The 24,724-nt window shown below is 37.2% G+C and overlaps 1 protein-coding gene across 5 annotated transcripts in view; it reads right to left on the reverse strand.

The window, feature by feature from the left end:
* Nucleotides 1-24,724, reverse strand: part of grm4 (glutamate receptor, metabotropic 4) — a 266,396-nt gene that overhangs the window by 18,000 nt on the left and 223,672 nt on the right. For all 5 annotated transcript variants that reach the window (XM_067460285.1, XM_067460283.1, XM_067460286.1 and 2 more), the window contains 3 exons: nt 16,046-16,182; nt 12,511-13,446; nt 930-1,179 (listed from right to left, as the gene is read on the reverse strand). In XM_067460285.1, coding sequence (XP_067316386.1) covers nt 930-1,179; nt 12,511-13,446; nt 16,046-16,182 — 1,323 coding nt within the window. The remainder of the gene's footprint in view (nt 1-929; nt 1,180-12,510; nt 13,447-16,045; nt 16,183-24,724) is intronic.

Here is a 24,724-nt window from a genome sequence, read left to right on the forward strand (position 1 = left end):
ATTTTTTACAGTGTATATATAATATATACACATACATCGAATTTAATCGAATTTATTTATCACATCATTCAGAAAGTGACCATTTGTTTTGCTAACATTTACTTATGATTGTACTTATAGCCTAATAACCTAAGGCTATGTTACAATTCACTGAAACACAGAAGAGAAATATGTTTATCACTGCCATGCTACAGGAAAACACATTTATATCACATGTGGGTTTGATTTTAGAATTTTCTTTATATATAACGTCACATCCATAACGCAAAATTAAAATGTTTACAAGTAATAAAAGAGCATGAAATGTTCATCACATGATACATTTATATAAGTTAACATTGCACAGAAATGCTGGACATTTTTTCATCAACACTGTATATGTAGCATAAACTTATCCTCTAAAACGTTATGGATGTTACATGGCCCTGGAACTCAACGACACATTTAATAAGAGGCTTATAAATTCATAGAACTTTACTGTTAAATCATGCTAATTGAACACAGTGCATAATCATCCCCTTGTTAATCAGGAAATTGCCAAATAATAAACTTTTGCTGAAACATTGAGTCTATATATTTTCTTTTCTTGATAACACTAAAACACAGATATTTCAAAAACTCTTCTTGCATTGGTGCACACCTTATTTATGGTGTAATAAACAACAAATACCTAAACAATTCAATGAGAATGGTTGCATACAATAAAGTATAGATCCAAGTAAACATTTTAAGAATAAATCTGTTTGTGTGTGACCAACTTTTTTTTTTCATCGTAAAGATGACCTTTGCATGGAATTGCCCACTCCACATTTGTATCCATTTAAGTGAAAGAAAATGATGGTGAATTACATTTTTAAAAATGATCATAACAGGTTTATGGCAGTATACAAATAAGTATCATTAACAATAAAGTGTTTATCCGCACTCACCCTGAGTTTCCAGGTTTTCACACAGCTCCGACTTGGCTTCTCCGTTGGGCCGCAGGCTGGCCTTGGGGTTGAACTTGTTAGACATGGTGGCAGCGGTGACCACAGCTTTCAGGCTACGAGTGCTGCGCTTGGCCACATTCTGCTCCGGGTGGAAGAGCACCACATAGACTTTCGGCATGTACAGCATCCCCAGAGACACGGATGCGCTCAGACTCACTGAGATGGTCAGAGTGGTCGTTTGTATGTACATCTGCAAAACAAAAATCACAGCACACGGAAATTATAAATCACTGAAAATAAAGCCATTACTACACAACATACTGGGTCGTAATTGGTCAATCACAGCTTTCAGTGGCCAAATATGTTTTGTATAATGAAACTGTATATTTGTCTGTTGCCCCGGGCAACCAATACCCAGCAGTGTGCTAGTTTTATACCACACCACAGTCTATTTCTTCTCACATAATAAAATAATTGTCACTGAAATCAATATTTTAATACCATTTATTTACTTATTTGGTAGGCAAGTAATAATGTAAGGGACAATGCAGGCCATTATCACTAAAAACCCTTCAGGATGATACAACAGCCCTCTGCTTCTGTATTTTGCAATAATGAAGACTTGTTCACATGACCCTGGGACCTTCTTTTCACGAGGGCTTGTTGACATAATATACCACTGATCTGACTGACACACTCAATATGTCAAGCCTCAACAGAGAGTCATAACCTTGTGACTCAACATGCCCAAAGCATCACCCTCACCACATTTGAATATGCATAATTCTCTACTATAAAATATGCAAATGACTAGAATGTAGAGAGTATTAATGATATAGTAGGCAGATGATATACTGCTTTTGCTAAGATTTGTACAACCAACGGACACTTTTCTATCATGTCAGACCATGAGCAATGAGAGGCATACAGGTAGTGGTGTTATGATGCTGAAAAGTGCCATAGGTACCAACAATTGTGTGTTCTTTGAGATTCATTGCTCTGTACTTTACTATTTTTATGTTCACTCATCAAGTGAAGTCAATCCTTGTGTATATTTGTCATATAATAAACATACTTATTATTATATTATATAATGCTTAACGTTTCTCAACTTCTACAATTATAGCGCTTTCTCCATATTTGATGTTTAATATACGAGTGCGGTCTAAAAGTAAAGTAAAATAATAGTTTAGGAATTTGAATAATTTTTTTAAAATATATTTTTTATAATATCATTCATAATGTAAAATTGGTATTTAAATAATACAATTGTTAAGACTCATCATAATTTAAATAAATATTAAATGCCAATAAAAGGAATAATTACAATTATAATTAATAATAAAAATAAATTCAATACAAATATATGAATTATAATGATTTAATTTAAGCGGCCCCCATTGTATGCATGACGTGAGCAAGATTTCCCTGCATGACAACACAGAAATAGAAACCAAGCGACTGATAAAACTGTTGTGTCACTTGTCCTTGCTAGTTAGCTCAGAAACTTGAATTAACATGCAAGTGATTGCTTTCATCGCTGGCCACTTTCTCACACCGTGCCCGGTTGGTACACGGTGTAAGGCATTATTACCCAAATAATGAGAGACTAATCATGATTATTTTTAACCAACCACTTGGAGCAACTCTGTTTATGACATGTTTTCAGTAACATACAAACAGACACACACACACACACACACACACACACACACACACACACACACACACACACACACACACACACACACACACAAGCACTAATGGCTCCAGCCACTCCATGGCACTGCTGCGAACCCCCTGCTGTTGCTTTAGAACGCTGCTGTGTGTTTTGGCTCTGGCGGACGTGACCTCGGCTCTGGCTCCACTGTGTGCTGTGATTAAGTGTGACTCACTGCTGTGATCTCCATCCAGAGGGACTGACTGGAAAGCAGTCTCAGCACAAGTCGACAGGAAGGGTTAGGACCACATCAGCTGTACTGGGGCTCTTCTAGAAGAAGAGACAGATGGATACCACCCAGCACTGGCCACTAGGCAATCCTACAGAAGTGTGTCGTGGAAATATAGTGCAGTGTTTTTACAAACATGCACTTGGTTACCAAAGTTTCAGTAGTTAAAACCGTATTGTTTCCACAGTTAGTTCATTTGGTTGCACTTTATTTTACGTGCACTAACATGTACTTACCTAAGCAAGTATTGGGTAATATAAGGTAACTACATGTCTTAAGGCTAGGTTTATGGGTAGCTTCAGAATTAGTACCAAGTTATTGCAATTACTATAATAAGTGCATTGTATGGGGAAAAGGACAGTATAAAAAAGTGCTACTGTTAATTTTCATTACACTAAACTCAAAAGAAGAAATATTTTGTTTGTATTAAACATTTTTCCACTCAGTATTTGCTAGATATATAAAACTTGATTATGAAACTATTTTGATAAACAACCCTTCATTTATTAAAAAACAGCAACATAATATTAGTAAGTTGTTAAAATGTAAATATATTATAAACAAAAAAAATGCAAATGATTAATATTAAATGAAATTTAAAAAATGCCATGCAATTAATGAATTAATAAAAAATATATATTTAATTAAGGCCATGATATTTGAAATGAAGCTGAAATAAAATAATATTAGATGGAAAACTTGCAACTAACTGAAATAAGGCATACATAAAATACTAAAATTACTAAAAATTAAATATATAAAATAATGATGAATAAAATGAAGAGGAAAATATAAAAAAGCTAAATCAACATATTAATGAATATCATAATTGTATATAAATACTAATAAAAAATGCATGGCAATGTTCTACTATTCTCGTGGATAGTTTAAACACCACTGAAATGTTTTTCAATAAAATGCAGGTCAAAGGTTAGTTGAAAGAGGGCTGGGAATGATGAGATCAAGATATGTCGCTTGCCACAGCTCAATATGTCAGAGGTCTAACCGTAAGGCCATGGCTCAGATAAAAGCTATTGTTAAATATGGTCCCTGGTTATTTAAAGTCAGCAGAGCTACACTTTCAAATTTAACAAGAAAATCTATGCCATTGGTCCAACAAATCGTCTGAAAGGACATGACTGTTCCATACATAGTGATTAAACAGGCCTGAAATTATTAGCTTTAGTCTATACGTCGAAAACTCTCACTAATCTTGCTAAACCTGAAGTTGCAATTACAGTCACAAATGAGGATTTAATGGCGCACACGACAAACGATTCATAGCGGTATCTCATCAATGCCTCCGCCTCAGGCCCTGTATGTGCAGACAGCACACCTGCAATCTAATGAGGCTTGTGAGAAATACTGAGATGAGAACTAGACAGTGAATCAGTGTTAGTCCTCTGAGACGGTCTCTGTTGTATCAACACATACAAAGTGTTCCACTTTTTGCCCTCAAATGAAACCACAAGTAAAAAAAAAAAAAAATTGCAGTCGTACATATAAATGGATGACTTGATAAAACATACGCAGGCACACCATCAACTTTAATAATACAACAACTGATTCTGCCACTTCTTCACCTGCTGCTGCCAAATTATCTCTTGGGATAAAGAACAAAAAAATGAACTGCCATTTTTTAAAAGAAAGTAGGTCTTATGTGAACTTCAAAGGCTTTTAAGAAAGAAGTAGGTTAATAGCGGCGCTGTAAAAACCATCTTTCAAATGGATGTGAATGTTTGTCATTCAAATTAACTGTGCCTTATGCGCATTTAAAATAATTTAATATGCTGCACACCCAAAAACATCAGTCTGTTAGATCACATGCTGTTCCGAATAACAGTAAAAAAACAAAAACAAAAAACAAAACAAAAAAAACAATAGGTTCCACTACAGGGATAGGAAACACATTTTGTTTAATTTTTTTTAACTCACCTTAGCCTCTCTACCTTAGCAAAGCCCCTTGAAGGCAAACCTGCAACCTTAGCCTACCAACACTGCAGATATGCAGGGAAAGAGACAAGAGACCCTTTCTTTGATGGATGCCTATGGAGGATAGGCTTTATTACACTGAATAAATCGATTTTGTGAAGAAATAGCTTATCATTTAATGAATCGACAGCCTATCGGCTAATCTTAAACATATTTGCACTTAAACATTCATTTTGGATTTACACCAAAAAATGCTGTTTTATAACAAATGCAATGGAAAACAGTGCAACAAGTATGATTCAGTTCATGGCACTTATTCATTTCTATGGTATCCACAAACGGACAGTGTATTTCAAGAAAGTGCGACAGTCAATGACATCAAGGCTGTAATGTGATTGGTTATTAAGGCACACGTGATCCAAGTTAGTTGTTTTACTTTATCCAATGGTAGAGTTATGGACCCTCGTACATCTTAATAATAAGACACATGACATGCACATGGCATCACCACCGTCCAGAATGACTGCAGTTACGCCCACTGAGTGGTAAAAAGAATGCCACAAAAAACACACTAAACACATCTAAAACCGGTAAGAGCTTTGACTGTCTGACTCTACATATAGAGTTGACAAGAAATCAGGTATATTTTTACAGAATGCCAAAAGCTGCAGAAAAGAGAACTGCGATCCACAGAAACAACTGGACTCCAGCCAGTGAAATGTGGATTTGCAGTTATCATTTTGTCTCGATATGTTGAATTTTGGGTAAAATCATACCCAATATATAGTAGTGTTGTTTCAATGCATTTAGGGATGTGATCCTGGTCAAGACAATCTCCTGAACTCCAAACTGAATGTCAGAATGGGAAAGAAAGGTGATTTAAGTAATTTTGAGCGTGGCATGGTTGTTGGTGCCGGTCTGAGTATTTCACAATCTGTTCAGTTTCTGGGATTTTCATGCACAACAATTTCTAGGGTTTACAAAGAATGGTGTGAAAAGAGAAAAACATCCAGTATGCGGCAGTCCTGTGGGCGAAAATGCCTTGTTGATGCTAGAGGTCAGAGGAGAATGGGCCAACTGATTCAAGCTAATAGAAGAGCAACTTTGACTGAAATAACTTGTTACAACGGAGGTATGCAGCAAAGCATTTGTGAAACCACAACACGCACAACCTTGAGGCAGACGGGCTACAACAGCAGAAGACCCCACAGAGTACCACTCATCTCCACTACACATAGGAAAAAGAGGCTACAATTTGCACAAGGTCACCATAATTAGACAGTTGAAGACTGGAAAAATGTTGCCTGGTCTGATGAGTCTATGTTGAGACATTCAGATGAGTCAAAATAGGTGTAAACAGAATAAGAACATGGATCCATTTTGCCTCGTTACCACTATGCAGGCTGGTGGTGGTGGTGTAATGGTGTGGGGGATGTTTTCTTGGCACACTTTAAGCTTCTTAGTGCCACTTGGGCATCGTATAAATACCGCGGCCTATCAGAGCATTGTTTCTGACCATGTCCATTCCTGTATGTCCATCCTCTGATGGCTACTTCCAGCAGGATAATGCACCATGTCACAAAGCTCGTATAATTTCAAATTGGTTTCTTGAACATGAAAATGAGTTCACTGTACTAAAATGGCCCCCACAGTCTCCAGATCTCAACCCAATAGAACATCTTTGGGATGTGGTGGAACGGGAGCTTCGTGCCCTGGATGTGCATCCCACAAATCTCCATCAACTGCATGATGATATCCTATCAATATGGGCCAACATTTCTAAAGAATGCTTTCAGCATCTTCTTGAATCAATGCCACATCGAATTAAGGCAGTTCTAAAGGCGAAAGGGGGTCAAACACAGTATTAGTATGGAGTTCGTAATGATCCTTTAGGTGAGTGTATACACACACAGTGGTTCTGCAAAATATACCAGAGGATAATGCAGATATAACGGCATGTCTGAATTCATTTTCGTTCACTCCCTCAAGTAAACTATGTCACTGCAGTGTTTCCCACAGATTCGGAAGCAATGTGTGGTGATGGTGAGGGGGTTGTTCCATATCAGTTTCACTTTTAAAGAAATCTAGTATTTGACCATATCTAACATTGATTTTGTAGGTTTTACAAATAAGTAGGCAGTTATGATCTGCAATACTTTAAGCAACTTGACTATTATTTATTAAAGAGCCATACAGGTACTTCGTGGGTAATGGCATTACTAACTAAAATTATTATTTTTCCAGCAACAAAATGACGCTTTGCATTGGAATTCTCTATTTTAACCTTAATTACTACACTAATTGGAATAAAAATAATATAAATATTAGAAGAAAAATATGTTAAATGGCCATTAATGGACCATAATTATTGCACAAATAGTATTTAGTACCAAAATATCTCCTCAAAATATTCAATACATATTACTAAACTAAAATATCAGTATTTCCCACACATAGACTAATATGTGGCGGCCCGCCACAGAATCAACACCGGCCGCCACATATTGCGTTTCGTCATTCATTTTTTTTAACGCTATTTACGGTAAAAGACACAGCATATTCGTTCAGCTGCATTTCCTTAGCTCTCCCTCCGCCTCTTGTGTATCTCTTACTCACTCACACACTCGGTGTGTCACATTCGACTGTAAGTCTCAGGGTTGTCAACACAAGTTCAGGCTCTGTCTCACTGTCTAACTCTGGCCAATAAAATCCAAATTGTTTTTGATATGAAACAAAGTCTAAGATTTACATAAAAAAAAAAAGAAAAAAAAAAAGATATATATATAAATCTCACTATACAGGTATTTGCAGTAAACAGTAAAGCATAGTGTGCATTGATTATTACATCAACCACATTTAGCATTTACAGTGTCATTTTAAAATGGAGAGTGATGGAGATGCAACATTGTAATGTTATGCTCTTCTTGTATTTAGCCCTAAGATATTCCTACTATCATAGTCAAATGTGACCTTACACCTTAACTATTTTTCAATTAAATAAATGTTTTTAAATAAACTATATTTTAGTTTAGTAATATTTCTTGATTTTATTTTGGAGTATTTCGAACACAGCCCATCTCTGGCCTTATGCCGTCTTCATGTGCTATCGGAGATGTGATAATTCCCACTTCTGAAGTCGGGATTACGAGCTCATCACATTCAAATTTTGAAATGAAAAGGTGTTCATGTGCAATTTTTACCAAGGAAATTTGTATTTACGATAATTCCAGGACCATGTAAAGACAGCATGGGTAATCCTGAAGACATTGTATTCATCTAAAAGCACTTACTCTACAAAGTAGGTACTTCTTTTGAATAAGCAATAACTTTGCAACTGCTAAAAAAGTATGTTCTATATAGTATGAGTATGTTGTGTGAATGTAATCCAGACGTACTACATTTGCCAGGTTATCATGTGACCTTCCAGTGCCAGTTACCTCCTTCAGAAACCCTCTCCCATGGCCTCATGGGATAGTAAAGTGTCCCTTGTATGCACACTTCAGAATCTCGTCTGAAGAAGTAGGTCATCCAGGTACTTTTTCCCTACTCTTTCAGACATGATTATTTTGTCACATGCTGTTTTTCGCCTAGTATATAGCAGGGAAGTATGTGATTCGGATGCAGCCCTTGATTAGTCGGATCAGGTGTTTGATTAGGGTTTGAGCTAAAGTCTGCTGGAGATCAGCACTCCAGAACTGACGTTGGCCATCCCTGTTCCAGTATCTTATCCAATCAAAGCAAGGCTTGATGGAGCGAAGATTTGAATGTTCCAAACAAAAACTTGGCAATTCATCTATCATGCATCCAGGTTATCTCTGAATGTCATAATGAATTAATTCTATATGTCACTGTGCTATTCCACTTTCTTCTATCCTATTCGTAGAATGATTTCCCAATGGGTGCAAACACTGCTTCTCAGTGATGCTTTCAAAATGTTGCTCTGCTTGATCTTCAGGCTCAACCAATGTCTTGAGTTTGGTAGCGGTACTATCTGTTCAGCTGAGCAATGCTTGATTGGGTGCATAATACATTTACATATTAATTTAGTGCTTTTTGCCAATGCTCAAATAATAAATGTTTTATTAATGTTTTATTATTCTCACTGTAATACTATTATGAATGCATCTTACTTTATTTTAATTCATAGCAGATACAACCAGTCATACAATGTAAAACTTGCATTAAATTCTATCAGCTGTTTTTTTATATTTCAGGAAAAAAGCTCTCATGGATCCGTCTTCTCAAGGTGCTCATTTAGATGACAGCAAACGAATGACAGGCTGAAGGAGTTCAATAACGGGAATGTCAAAGAAACTGACATTTAACAGGGGTCAGTGCCCCCCCTCTACCACACCTGTCACATCATAGCCACACACGTGTATGTAAATAAGAGATGTTGACCTAACTCAGAAAGAGACAGTGATTACTCTGTCAGCAACACAAAAGGAGGGAAGCCCCTGCATGTGAACCCTAATGACATGATGGCACTGTAATGATAGCTTCAAGTCTTGGAGGTAGGAGATGCATACAAATAGCAGGTCCATGTAAGGTGAGACACTAGACATACAATATTATCAAGCTTCTTCGCAACCAGCACAAGAGCAGTTGTGATAATATCAGGTAATAGAAAGAAGAATTTGTACCTTTTGCTGACAACATCAATTTGTCAAGGGATATCTGATCAAAATGAGTTGTCTTCACAGAATCTGGCACACACCAGTTTTAAATTTGAAGAATTAAAGTTCCATCATCCCTGACAAATAAAATGCGCAAACATCATGCCCATATTATCTCCTGATAATCTGTGACAACAATTTGCTATTTGTGGGGATGAGGGTTTGAAATAAAGCTATCATGAAGATATTCTAGATGCATTAATAAAAAGTAAACTTAATGATTGGACTTGATTTTTGTTAAATAGACGATCAAAACTACGAAAAGTCACATTGACTTCCATTGAGGGGGCCAAAACTTTTATACAATAACTCTTTTATGCTTCATCCAACAAGCAAAGCCTAGAAACTAGCTTAGGACATGTTAGCAATGTACCAAATCATGCTACAAAATGTTAAATCATGCTAGTAAAATGGTAAAATATGATAGCAATATGCTAAAACTTGCTAACATGTTAAAACAAGCTAGCAATGTGCTAATTCATGTTAACAACATGCTAAAACACATGCTGTGCCGCACAAGTACTGAAAAGTGAAGCCAAAACCCTTTGATCGCCCCCCAGGTGACTGGACCCAGTATAGGTCGTAAACCCCGCCCTCTCTATGTAATTGAATCATATGTGAGACCAACTAAACAATCAAATTACACTTTCTTTCCTAAAGATCGGCGCAAGATGTCAGTGCCGTATTGGGACATTGGCAGCTTTTTGTGTGAACTGCATTCATTTTATTGCTTTTTAATCTATTATAATCCACATGTTTGTTTTTAGATGCTGACAATGTTCAACAGTTTTATAAGAGACAGACTTTTTTTTTTTTAAATAATGGTTGCTTTCAAGTCTACCCAACAAAGCAATCAAAAATCCATATGGATCCTTCTAAAATTCAGGAAGGAAGCATGCTAAAGCCCTTAGACCACAATGAGCCCTACCTGCCAGACTAGCTCATTTAAAAAATCTTTTGGTTAAACCACAATAAGATGACCTCGCGATTAATCATTTGACAGGCTGATCAAATTCTGTGGGGAGCAGACCAGCTGCCCACATTCAAATGCTCCAGAAAGACTCCAAAGACATTCATTATTCACTTTGACATAAGATGACAAACAACTGATGGAACCGGCATGCTGATGAGGTGTCTGGCAGAAATCCTGTGACAAGTGCACAGGCAGAGAGATAAGGTAAATCACAGGCCAGGAGGAAGCGAGGCATTTAATTGCTCTAAAAAGACATGTCATCTCTGACTCGCCAGGCTTTATTGTGCTTGCCAGCCTCGATGATCGTGAGGTACTCTTGTTTTGATATGTTAATTCCCCTATGAAAACACACAGTTTGTTGCACACTCAGTGGTGGAATTGTGTCATAGCTTTGCATTAAAAAATAATGCATGCATCATAATTGCTAAAAAATGTTCTTCAATTCTGCAATATACAGAGCGATGTCAAACTCTGACACCATGAGAGGTTTGGTAGGCTTTGAGTGTATAACACCGTCCATAATTTGCAATAGTCTGAATTTCACTTTTTGATTAAATCAAAGCTTAATTTTCTGTGCTAATTAAATAACTGTAAACAAAATCATATAGTGTGAAGAGTTTAAACAAATCACAAAAGAAGGGGTCTTCTCCTCCAACAAAATAAACAAAAAATAATTTATTCATGCTGCAGGGCATGCAGGGAAACTGAATGCCAGCAATACTGGAATTATCATGTCTATAGTAAAGTTTTTGCTCATTTGCTCAAAATCCAACTGAAATATTAACCATAACATTGCAATTAGAAATGTCCAAAACCCACTTAAACAACATCAATAGCACACTGAATTGCTATCTTTCAACATAAAACTAAGTTGTAAGATTTAAGCAAGCCATCATTCAAGTGCTCAAAGGAACATGGCACATTTTTAATTTGATAACTTCGTTCCTTCATGCTTTTTTAACTCATCATATAGCCATCCAATCGTAAAAAGTCTAAAATGCACTCCAAAATACATTTGAGACGAAATGCAATCCGATCACTGAAATGATCACCACTAATTGCAATAAGGGTCAAAGAAAATTTGACATTTTTAAAATGACTATGAGAGCAAGTCAATTAGTTTCCAGGAATATTGCAAATTCACACAAGCCTTTTACAGTGCAGATAAAATAAACAGAAAGAGATGGGGGGAAAAAATCAAAGGGACGAATGATAGTGCATCATGTTTTTTTTCTGGTCAGCAGAAATACAGTTATTTGTTTCTTTTTGATTGGTGGAGGCAGAACATAGTCTGAGGCAACATGCAATTACCAAAGTCAGTTCATACAGTCTTATATTTGAATGAGTCATTCAAACAGCGGCTAAAAAGGCACAGTGGGGAACTTAGTTTAAAGCAATAATGGCTCCCTACCAACAAGTATAACAATACTCATATTGCTGAAATTGCTTGTTCAAGGCTTTGCTAAGGGAGACACTAATTAAATAAAACTCAAATTGAAAAAGGAGAAAGCCCTTATCTTAAGCTTCAGAAACAGAAGGTCCCAGGTTTTCTAATTGAAATGAGTAATGCAGCCAATGCCAGGGTAGTTGTATATTTCATTCGGCCTCAAACTGAAGCCTTTTTTGCTCAGTATTTCAAGTCAGTTGGTGCTTGTCAATTGATTACATCATCTACAAAAAGCTGACGCTCAATCTCCTCGCTATTTTCAAAGTCTCTTTTATCTTTGAGAGCAGTGCTGGATGGGCAAAAAAGAGTGCCTTTGTTTTCCCAGCCGCACATGTCCTTTTCAATATTCGAAGAAAACCATGCAAGTTCTCAAACCTTATGATTCTAGATTTCTCTTTGAAATAAGCTGCCTGTTTTACCGCTCTGCTTGATCTAAAGCCCAAATGAACACAGTCAATTTGTACCTGCTGGTCTGTTTTTTGCTGAAAATGGACTGCTCTGAATGGCATGTTTTGTCAGAAGCTGAAGCAGTAAATGCCATCATTACTTTAAAACGCTTGATTCACAAGGTCTTGAGGAGTTGCACTCACTCATCTGCTCTTACCTTTTCCGTCGACTGCGACGTCCCGAAGAAAATGGGGATGAAGGCAAGCCAGATGATGCAGGTGGTGTACATGGTGAAGCCAATGGGCTTGGCCTCGTTGAAGGTCTCGGGCACCCCTCGCGTCTTGATGGCGTACACGGTGCACGTCACCATCAGCAACATGCTGTATCCCAGGAGGCAGATGAGCGACAAGTCAGATATGTCACACTTTAGAACTCCACGTGCCATCTCTGGATCTACCGTGCGCTGGTCCTCATAGTCAATGAGAGCTTGAGAAGGGTCCACCGCGAACCAGATGCACACCCCTAGGAGCTGAACGGAAATCAAGCTGAATGTGATTACCAACTGCGAAGCCGGGCTGATAAAGCGTGGAGCGCTGACCGTCATTTTCCCCTGCTCGAAAATCCGATAAATCCGATTGGTTTTGGTGAGAAGCGCCGCATAACTGATGCTCATTCCGAGCCCTAGGAAAATTCGCCGCATCGAGCAGATCCCTACATCTGGGGTCGAGATCATCAAGAAAGTTGTGGCATAACACAAAAAGATTCCTGTAAGCAGGACGTAGCTGAGCTCACGCCCAGATGCCTTAACAATCGGCGTGTCATTGTAGCGGATGAAGGTGACCACCACAAAAAGGGTGGCTATGATGCCAAGAATAGCAATCAGGACCGGTATGACTGCCCACGGTGAGCTCCACTCCAGCTTCACGATCGGGATGGGCTGGCAGCCTGTGTGATTCTTGTTAGGTCTTAAATCAAAGCGGCACATCTTGCAGGTGTAGAGGTCAGTCTGATACTGGTAACCGTCGCAGCGCTCGCAGTGCCAGCAGCAGGAAATGCCCTTAACTATCTTCTTGCGCCATCCGGGTTTGCAGGGCTGGCTGCAGATGGAAGACGGCACCTGCTTCCCTCCACCTGGCCACTGCATCGTCCGCATCTGAGTCACAAAAACAAACGCTATTTACCATTCATCTCAGCTTGAGACACGAAACAATGTTTAACATCTCAAATGAGTGTTCATTTCCTCATCCACTGACTCATTAAATGAATTCTTTGGGATCTCAAAGGAGTGATTTTAAATCGTTTTCCTCAAGGCTATTCTTCGATCCTTATTCATAAGCGATGTGTGCGTCAAGTTCACCATCTTTGCTCATCCTCATGTCGTTCCAAAACATATGCTGTTTTTTTCCCCCATGGAACAATAAAGAAATATTTTGTGAAGAATTGTTGTGCAGCTCCTATTATGCAGCCATAAAATGACAGTTTAAAGTCATCAAGAGTTATAAATCTCACACAAAAAAGCCCATGTGAGTTGTGCACTATATTCTGAAGCCATATGTTTGAGGAAGAGATCCAAATTTATTTACTAATTATTATATTACACTAACATCACTGACAGTAAAACGTCATTTTTTCTCACGTGTGATGTGCTGTATTAAAATCCTGTGGCCGGTTGCATAAAAATTAGGCTATGTTAACTGCCATTTTACACCACAAGCGTGAGCAGCATGTATTTCTTTTGTTGTGCTTGTTAAGCAATGAGTGCATTCACACCGGGAACAGGAGTGTTGCGTGAGCAGGAGTGCAGTGGGGGTTTCAGCGCTGGGCCTATTTTTTCGAAACTGCTGATGCTCAATTAAAATAAAAGCACACATTTTATGGACAAAATAAATATGATTTCACATAAAAAAGTGCTCAAAATGATGCACCGAATAAGCATGTCTATTGTGTTTTAAAAATAACTGGTGTATGTCAGAAAAGAAATTGAAATGATTTTTCACTAGATAAGACCTTATTCCTCAGCTGGGATCGTGCAGCCTTTGAGAGAAAGTCTGAAGCCTTTGATTTGGACCTTCAACATATTGGTTGCTATTGAAGTCCATTGCGTGGAAAAAAATTAGAGGTCGACCGATTCATTAGTTTTGCAGATTAATCAGCACTGATATCTGATTGGTGGAACAATCGGTTATCGGCAAAAATCAATATCGATAGTTTTTCCGGTTTGCGTCCGTTGCGGGAGCGGCTGAGAAGGGTTCACTGTACACAGTAGCCTACGAAAGCTCTGAGAAGGGTCTACTGGCATTATATAGCACGAGAGCGGCCTCTAGAGGCCAAATAAAAAACTATCGCTGACGTTGTTTACAATGCTGCGTGCTTCACTGCACAGAGCGCGCTGACACATCTCATGCGCGTTTAAAACACCGAAAGGGAAACAGTTTGAATACAGAACACTTCAGTACATGTTCAAATCATTATAATCCTTTAGCAGGGAAAGAAATGCAGTATGTATGTAGGCCTACTTTGTCGTTGAGGCTGACAGGATGCTAACATTAGCAGTAACGGTTACCTCAAGCGGTTAAAACGATGTAACAAATAGTGATGTGAGAAAGCAGGAGAAACGGCCCGTTCTTCGTACGTGGCTAATTCAGTTAGCTGGATTTGACTGTTGACGATTTTGCATGATCTTGGATTGTTTGGTTCTTCGAAGATATTTATGTAATTTTTGTATTACTGTGGTAAAATGTGTAATTTAATTAATTTCTAATCATATTAAAAGGAAAATGCTTTGCATTGATAAAGTAATCTAAACCACATTTTTAATGGGTAACTTATAACAGTAAGCAATTACATTTCCAAAGTAACCTTCCTACACTAAACGCATGTGAGATTCAACACATTCTTTCTGTTGTGCGACTGTGTGGAATTTCTTTGAATTGTAATGAATTTAATTCCACTTCCTGTCATTCAAATTCAACTTCCTGTGGGGCAGAGTCAATTCAAATTCAAATTCATGAATGGAAGCTAATTCTGAAATTCTTAATTTTGCACAAGCCTGCCCTGAAGTCATCCTAAGTGTATATGGCATACCCCACATTTTCAAGACTAACTTTAAATGATCAGCTTTTAAAAATCTAGTTGTCTTTGTAAAAAAAAAAAAAAAAAAAAAAAAACTCACTTATAGTAGCTTTGGAGCCGCTGCTGTGATGCTGTATAAACACTTCCAGTGTGAATACTCTTGAGCATCTGCAAATGCAGTGACGATGTACTTACGCTGACGTGGAGCTCACATGAAGCTCACGCTTGCTGTGTGAAACGGATGTTTTTTGACCAACTAGCAGTAAGGGTTAATAAGTCTTACTTGTCTGATTTAAAATAGACTGATCTGCTTTTTTGATATTACTGACTTTAAAAAGTTTGGACCAATCTTGAAGAAAACAATGACATTAAAAACTAGTCTAAGCAGTTTATGCAACCGTCCACTGGATACGACCTTCAGATTATAATGCCATTCATTGTATAGTGCGTCTTTCACACACAGCTATTCAGAAGACTTTGCACACAATGTTTTTCCCTGATTGGAGCTTGAAAGCTATTGTCATCGTTTACTGTTGTTGTATGGTAAAAACTGATAAAGATTCTACAAAAAAAGGTTTTCTTTTGGGTTCCAAGAGAGAATATAATAACAAAATATGGGTTTGGAACAGCATGAGGATGAATAAACTTTGTGAAGAAAATACTTTTTTGAATGTGCTTACATTTAGGTAAAGTTGGTCAGTCCAGTGGCCGATGATTTTGTATTCAGCTGTTTTGTTCTTTATCTGGTACTGGTAGATATCGTAACGTCCTGGGGCATCTCCATTCTCATTGAACTGCACCGGATTGCCAGCTATGCCTGAAGATGTGAGAAGAGAAGTCTGATTAAAGACACCATATACCTTCTCATTAATGAGCATCCGCTTATTTATGGACATATTCAGGTCAGTGTCCAAAACTTCAGCTGAGATTGATGGTGAGCTGGAAAATGTAATAGGTGTCAGCTGCACTAAATGTGCTAACAGCCAATTTAATAGAATGCTTGCAATACGTTATTTTATAACGTATGAGGTTATTTAATATGCTATATTTACAATATTGTGATTCGTAAATAACAATAAGCTTTTTAAAACCACTTATTTGTAATATAACAATAAGCATTGTATCTAAAGGAGAAAAAAGAACCTCGTTTAAAACTAAAATAGAAAAAAAAAATGCATTACCACTGCTTAGTATAAAATACATTGGCGTATTTATTTAGCTCCAGAAATTCCCTTTGCAGATATCTAACCTCAAGTACACTGAGAGCAGTTTCATTCAGTTTCTTCTTTTGCCAGAGCAATAGCTTATGGAAGGAGAGAGGCAAGGTGGACAGGATAACAATAGTGCTGCATCCCATGATGCATTTTAGATTAGGTGCCTTATTCTGTGGAAAACTCTGCTGTCTCAGGCTTTAAAGTTTTGGTTAAGCTATCTGTATTCCAAGCACCTGACCGTGTCCAACTTAATTCCCTGGACCCAGTGCAACCGAATCTACTGAACAATAGCACAAGAAATTGTGTTTTCACCACTCGTGTTTGGGTTATAACTATTCTGAGCAATAATCCACATGAAATTCTCACTGAAATCTAAGGGTGATTATCAGCAATGGTGGATTTCTGTTGATGAATATCCATTCTTCTTTGTGCAGGCTTGGAAGCTGTGAGAGGCTTATTTCAACCTCTGATGATTCAACCGCTCTGGATTAAGGAATTAAGATTTTTTACAGCCATGCTTGGTGCAGCACACCATATAATACAGACATATGTAAAGGATTATGAGAATTTCATAAGGACAAAATATTCATCAAAACAAGAGTTTGCAAATGAAATGTAAGCACAAGCTTATTTTAATGATTCTGATTGTGCTTATCGATTCAGATTCTTATCAATTCCATCTATTAAGATATAATAAAATAAAAATAAATAATAAAAATAAACTTTTTGTAAAACATTTATTTGCAGCTAAATACTACAAGGAATGTTTCCTATGGTTTTAACAAAAGTAGGCTACCACAGCAAAAGACAAAAAAACAAAAAAACAAAACAAAAAAAACAGTCTAATACAATTTCAAGCATTATTAAAGACAAGTAAACACTCTTAAATTAAATTAGAACAAATTAACAAATTTGCAGTAGCACAAATAATTACATCTGAACAAAGATAGTAAAATACAGATGAAACAGTGTTTTAAGATGTTGATGAAGGTCTAGTATCAGGTAGAGAAACTATAAGAACACGGCACTTTTGATAATCAGTAATTACACAGACAGCCACAGGTTTTAGGTTGCTGTCACTATATGACGAATGCACAAATGTATGGACTATAGGTTCAGAAGTCAGTGGGGTTACTGACATTCTACAAAAGAAGTCTATAAAGGTTTGGAACAACTTGATGGTGATTCAATTATGACATCATTTTCATTTAGATTTGAACTATCCCTTTAAGTATCTGATTCCAGAATTAGAATTTATTTTCGATTTCCACTAAGGTATCCCACACATTTGTACAATGGGCATGAGTGATGAATCAAATCTTGTGGGTTGCTGTTGTGCTATTATGCTTCTGATCATAAAATGTAAGATTGTCACCTCACAAATGATAAAACAGGTGTTAAAAATCCCATAGGCTTACACTGAAGGTGGGACACTGAAGGGGTGAGCTATTTTTCCTTGAGCTAGTAAGAAACCTAAAACACCCTAGAAATCATGTAGCAATGACCTACGACCCACCCAGAACACACTATCAAGGACTTAGCAAGCACCTAGCATTTGCAACCACACAAAATGTAACACACTAACCATCCAGAACACCATACAAACCACATAGCAATGACCTGGCAACACTCTAGTGACAGCATGCACTAAAAACACTCATAAGACTTTAGCAAACAACAACTTTCTAGTAGTATGATGATAGCATTGCAAAAATCTAGTCATTAAATGCAGGGCTCTGACTCTACCAGGAAGATGGCACTAAACAGTGACCTGTCTCCAGACATATATCCTTATTAGAGCTGTGAGTGTACTCCACAGCATCAAAGGGTTGAGAGTTTTTGCCTGAGGTTCATTTGATGAGACATTGTGCAGCACTTCAAACAATGGGATCAGGGAGAAACACAGGTAGACTTCCACCTCCAGAGAGAAGGCTTACCATTCAGCCACGAGAGCCTTCTCCAACGATTAGATAGATAGATAGATAGATAGATAGATAGATAGATAGATAGATAGATAGATAGATAGATAGATAGTCTTGAGGAGGGATCTTATGTTTCCAAAGCTAACTTCCTATTGCTAGCCTGTCTAAATTTGCATACCCTTTTTTTTGTTTAAAACAAACAAACAAACAAAAAACTATATATATATATATATATATATATATATATATATATATATATATATATATATATATATATATATATATATATATATATATATATATATATATATATATTTAGAAATGCATGTATTATATTATGTATATCCAGGATTCAAAGTAAATGTAAACTTGAAAAGTTACCTCCAAATGAAACCGAAAATTAAAGTTGTTTTCTACCAGACATATAAAATCCGTTTTGGCTTTAATTTGTGTTGTTAAAAAAGACAACGTGGAGGAAACCTGCAATTTGAGCTTTGGGAGCAAAGCCAGCAGTTTAAAGGTCATCACACGTAGTAGACTTACAGGGAAGAAACCATTCTGGACGAGAGTGAAGACTGCATGGACAGAAAAGTGACGGGGCCGCCTTGTTTAATCTCAGGCAATTTAAGTCTCTAACTAACCTCACTCACAGTCTCTTCAAGAGAGGAGGACAAGGTTATGTGCGGAAAGTAGCATTGGAAACAAGCAATGTGGAGTTACTAGACAGTTTTGTGAGATTTGAGACCGGCTGTGTGTAGCTAAAGCTGTTTCAAAACTGTCCCTCTTATCAAGCCCATGGTTATATAGCAGTAAATCGCTGCCAGACGCTGAATCTCAGCTCAGCTGCTGCTAACGTCTGCCATTGCCACTACTGAACTGGCAGGAGAAGTGTTGCAAACTGATTGCATTCTGAACACACTTATAATCATCAACATATCTATTCATTAACAGTAATAAGTTCATCACACTGCCTCCATTGGCTTAGTGCATCTTGGTGCCATGTGTTCCCCATGCAAGACACACACATGCACCCGGCCATGCAAAATAAATGATGAAAAAGAAAACATGATTCATCAGACCAGGCCATCTTGCCCACTGTTGTCGCTTTCGGCGGTGGACAGGAGTCAGCATGGGCACCCTGACTGATCTGTGGCTCTGCAGCCCCATCCGCAACAGACTTTGATGCACTGTATTTTCTGAAACCTTTCTTTCAGAACCAACCGTGCCTCAATGAGCCTTGAGTGATGCCATCCATGACCTTGTTGTCAGTTCACCACTGTTTCTTCCTTGGACCACTTTTGATAGATACTGACCACTGCAGACCGTGAACACCCCACAAGAGCTGCAGTTTTGGAGATGCTCTGACCCAATTGTCTAGCCATCACAATTTGGCCCTTGTCAAACTTGCTTAAATCCTTACGCTTGTCCATTTTTCCTGCTACTAACACATCAACTTTGAGTGAATTCTGAATTCAACCCGAATTCTGAAAAAGTTGGAACGTTTTTTAAATTTAATTAAAAATGAAAACTAAAAGACTTTCAAATCAACATGAGCCAATGTTTTATTCACAACAGAACATAGATAACATATTAAAAGTTAAAATGTAGAGCTTTTATACTTTTATCCACTAATTTCAAATTCGATGGTCTCATTAAAGTTGGCACATGGGCAACAAATGGCTGAAAAAGCAAGAGAATTTGTATTCAGCTGGGAGAATATCTAGCAGCTAATTAATTGATATCAGCTCTGTAACATGATTAGCTATAGAAGGTACGTCTTAGTGAGCCAGAGTCTCTCAGAATTAAAGATGGGCAGAGGCTGTGAAATCTGTGAAAGTGCATAAAATGATTGTGGAATACTTTAAAAACAGTGTACTTCAATGTCAAATTGCAAAGGCTTTGCAAATCTCACCATCTACAGTTGCATAATCAACTGTGTAAGGGACAAGGCCGAAGACCTTAATTGGATGCCCGTGGTCTTCATGCCCTCAGATGACACTGCATCACTCATCGCCCTGATTGTGTCAATGACATTACTAAATGGGCCCAGGAATACTTCCAGAAACCACTGTCGGTAAACACAATCCGCTGTAACATCTACAGATGCCAACTAAAGCTCTATCATGCAAAAAGGAAGCCATTTGTGAAACTGGTCCAGAAGCGTTGTCGTGTCCTGTGGGTCAAGGCTCATTTACAATGGACTATTTCAAAGTGGAAAAGTGTTCTATGGTCAGACAAGTCGACGGACACCGCATCCTTCAGGCTAAAGAGGAGGGAGACCTTTCAGTATGTTATCAGCGTTCAGTTGAAAAGCCAGCATCTCTGATGGTATGGTCAGCTTGCATGTTTTGGAAGCCACTATGAATGCTAAAAGGTATATAAAGCTTTTAGAGCAACGTATGCTCCCCTCCTGACGATGTCCATTTCAGGGAAGGCTTCAGCAGAACAATGTAAAACCACACACTGCAGCTATTGCAACAGCATGGCTTTGGCGTAGAAGAGTCCAGGTGCTGAATTGGCCTGATCTTTCACCTGGAGAGAACATTTGGTGCATAATTAAACAAAAAATATGTCAAAGAAAGAGACCAAATTCCAACACCAACACTCCCGAAACGTATAACCTTGATGCCCATACGGCTCTAAACAGTTTTCTCCCAACTTTTATGAGACCTGTAGCAGGCATCAAGTGTGAAATGAGCTCAATTAGTGGATACAAGTGTAACATTTCTCTGTTTAAAAAGTTGTTGTTATCCATGTTCTATTATGAATAAAATATTGGCTCATGCGATTTGAAAGTCTTTTAGTTATCATTTTATTCAAAAAAATATATATACATTTTTTTTTTCCAACATTTCCGTAATATGGTTGTACTTGGTTGATTGATTCCCATTTGCCCTAAATTAGAGATGCACCGATTACAATTTTCTTGGCCGATTCCGATTTTTTGTTAGTGAGATTGGCCAATACCGATTTTTGCCGATTCCGATTTTCTTTCTAAGAACTATAATTGACAGCATATACAAACAAAAATCCACTTTTTCTTCAAAGCATTTTTTTTTTCATGATAAAATAAATTAGTAAACATTAGAATAGGATCTTCTCTTACTTAAACAACTCTCAAAAAAATAAGTGTTCTGTGCCAGGAAAGAACAATTAAAAATCTGCTTTATGAAACAAAACATTATAAATGTTACCAAAATTCCAGTAGTCGGTACCAATACCATAACATTTTTACAGTACTCTGTACCAATTTCAGAACCACAGCTAAATGTTTTTTTTAAATATTTTTTATTTATTTAACCATTTAAAAAAAAAGTATTATAATGATTATCATCATATATAATAAACATAAGTAAATAATACATACACATTTAAAGCTGCTGTCCGTAACTTTTTTTGTGTTCAAGATTTACAAAAATTATATAATGAGAATGTACAACATGAATCCATTTTCCAAACCGTGTTTTTGTCTTACCCTCAATCATTATGGTACACTTATAATAAGTATTTATATTGGGACTATTTCCCAGAGAATTAGCTCTGGCTGCAATGTTCTTCCGCAAGATGCATGCAGTTCTGTTTATTAACCACTAGAGTGCAAAATGTTACGGACTGCAGCTTAAAGGCTGTATGCTGTATAAAAGTATTGTTTATTAAAAAAAAGGAAAAATATTCAACCATCTAGGCATAATTATTCTTATTAGTAGCTGATGTAATATTATCACATAGAGATGTAGCTAAGGTAATCTTTCCTATCATCCTAATATATTCTGTTAATTAAACATTTTTTTAAAGCAAACTTGTATTTTGACGGGTTGCCGTGAAGACCTTGGAATGTCTGTGTGCATATGACGACGATGAGTTTTCTCAAATAAAACGGCAAATTCTCATCAAGTGACGGTTTATGCGTTCAGCTGGACATCCAGCGCCATGAATTCCATAATTTTCTTTGTAAATGCATTTGTGCTTTGGTCTTTTCGCTGCTTATACTAAGGAAAGATAGGAGAGGCTGCTGACCTGTGGCTGGCTCTGAGCTCCGGCTAGCTTTAGCATTTTTACCTTTAATAACTTACCTTCGTCAAACTGGGCATGTTCCACACGGTGATGGAGTTGAGTTAAATTAGGTTTGAAGGTTTGTCAAGTTTCACAAATGGCGTGGCTGTGACGTCAACGCCGCGGCTGCGCTCACGCTAACAGCTGCATGTAAAGGGATCGGCTCAAAATCGGCGACACGTGTGACTGATCGGCCGATCGCCAATCATGCAGAAAATCGGCCAATTCCGATCCCTGGCCGATCAATCGGTGAATCTCTGCCATAAATAAATGTATCTAGTAGCTTGCACAGTTTAGAGTTCAAGTTTAGAAGTGAAACATAATTTGTTGCATCCCAGATAAGATAATTGATTAAATTACAACAGTTTTCCCGGTGAATTTAATAATAATAATAATAATAACAATAACAATAATAATGAAATATGAAATGTGTGTGAACAACTCCTATAGCTCAAATGTTCATGCTGGAAAACATGACCTGAAGTTGTAAACATGATCATCACATTGTAAAAAAGCTCTACTTTTTTAGAGATATTTCAAAGATTTTATTTCTATTTTTTTCTTAAAAAGACCCACTAATATTTATATACACATTACCATTGAAAAGTCTGGAATCATGATTTTTTTTTTTTTTTTTTTTTTGTGTGTGTGAAAGAAACGAATACTTCTATTCAGCAAAGATGCATTAAACAAAAGTGACAGTATAAATACTTTTAACAGACATTCTTTTAAAATTGCTGTTCTTGTGAACTTTCTATTCATCACAATCATAAAAGTATATGTCACAGATTCCACAAAAACGTTACGCAAATGTTTTCAACAACAGAAGAAATTTTACTTAGAATGTTAAATCAGCATATTTGAAGGATTTCTGGAGGGTCATGTGACACTGAAGGATAATCACTGCTGAAAATTCAGCTTTGCCATCACAGAAATAAATTACATGTTAAAAGATATTAAAATGGAAAACATCAGTATGTATTAGAGACTTCATTCAAAACCATATATAACATTTGAGCAATCCCAAAAACATTTCATTTTGAAAAGAAAAAACTACAAAGTAAAAAATAAATAAATTACGGTTTGACAATATTTTAAAGCTATCACTTTTGATTCACTGTCTCACATAAAAACAACCAAAGTGTGCTTGGTGATTCAACATGGCAGTCAGACCTCTGCTTAATATATAAATGGACAGAATAAGTTAGATAACAAAACCAAAGCGATCAAACCTTGAAAACAACAATACCAAATCATGAATAAATGTGAACAGCACAGAATTGCCGTTACCGATTACTGGCTCAGTTCGACCACTGAGTACGATTCATTAAAACATCCGTTCTTAACCGGTCCCCAAAGAACTCCCCAATCAAGTGTTTATATTCTGAGCTAACATTCAACTACCACAGTAATTGTCAGGCACTTCATTAATTCAATTAGATCTCCATGTTTTCTGCTGGAAAAACGTCATGGCCTATTCAAAAGCAGAAGCTACTGACTCAATAAAAAGCCCAGAAGAGAAATGAATCAAATGCACTAATGATTGAAGGGCACTTGGTCAGAAAACCATGTGACAGATCAATTTGCATAACAGTTGACCCAGTTGAAAAAAATAATACAAAAATGACCCCCGAAAGTCATATTCTATTAGCCGGTTACACTTCAGAACTGTAGGCCACATCATTATGGTCCTCTGAGTAATTGTGAATACTCAGTAAATTAATTAGTCATACTGCCATTGATAGTCCAGGAAGAACATGTCCAAAGGGTGTTGTGAGCCCACTGCAAACTACTTTAATTAACACATACATGGCTCAGGAGGAACCTTGGCTTGGGTACGCTAAGCACATATCAAAATACTTTTCCGGGGAGCAGTCTGTCGTTCCTCAGGGCTTCTGTTGTTTCTCACAACTCTAATCCATTCCAGCAGCTAATCTTTGTAAAACCAATTGTTGACAATTTATAGCCAGGGTGGGGCTTTAGAAAAAGGATTTTGGACAGTTTTCAAAAGCGTCTTCTGTGAGAGAGCCGTTTTAAAATTGTTATGCCGCAATGAAGAAACTTTAATTCACCGTCAGCGGGATAATTATGCAAAAATCCCTTTTCTTAAGCACCCTTAAACAGATGTTTGCGCTGTGCTGGTAGGTCTGAGAAAGGACAAACAGAAGAG

This window comes from Pseudorasbora parva, chromosome 12, assembly GCF_024679245.1.
Source record: "Pseudorasbora parva isolate DD20220531a chromosome 12, ASM2467924v1, whole genome shotgun sequence".
NCBI lineage: Eukaryota > Metazoa > Chordata > Actinopteri > Cypriniformes > Gobionidae > Pseudorasbora > Pseudorasbora parva.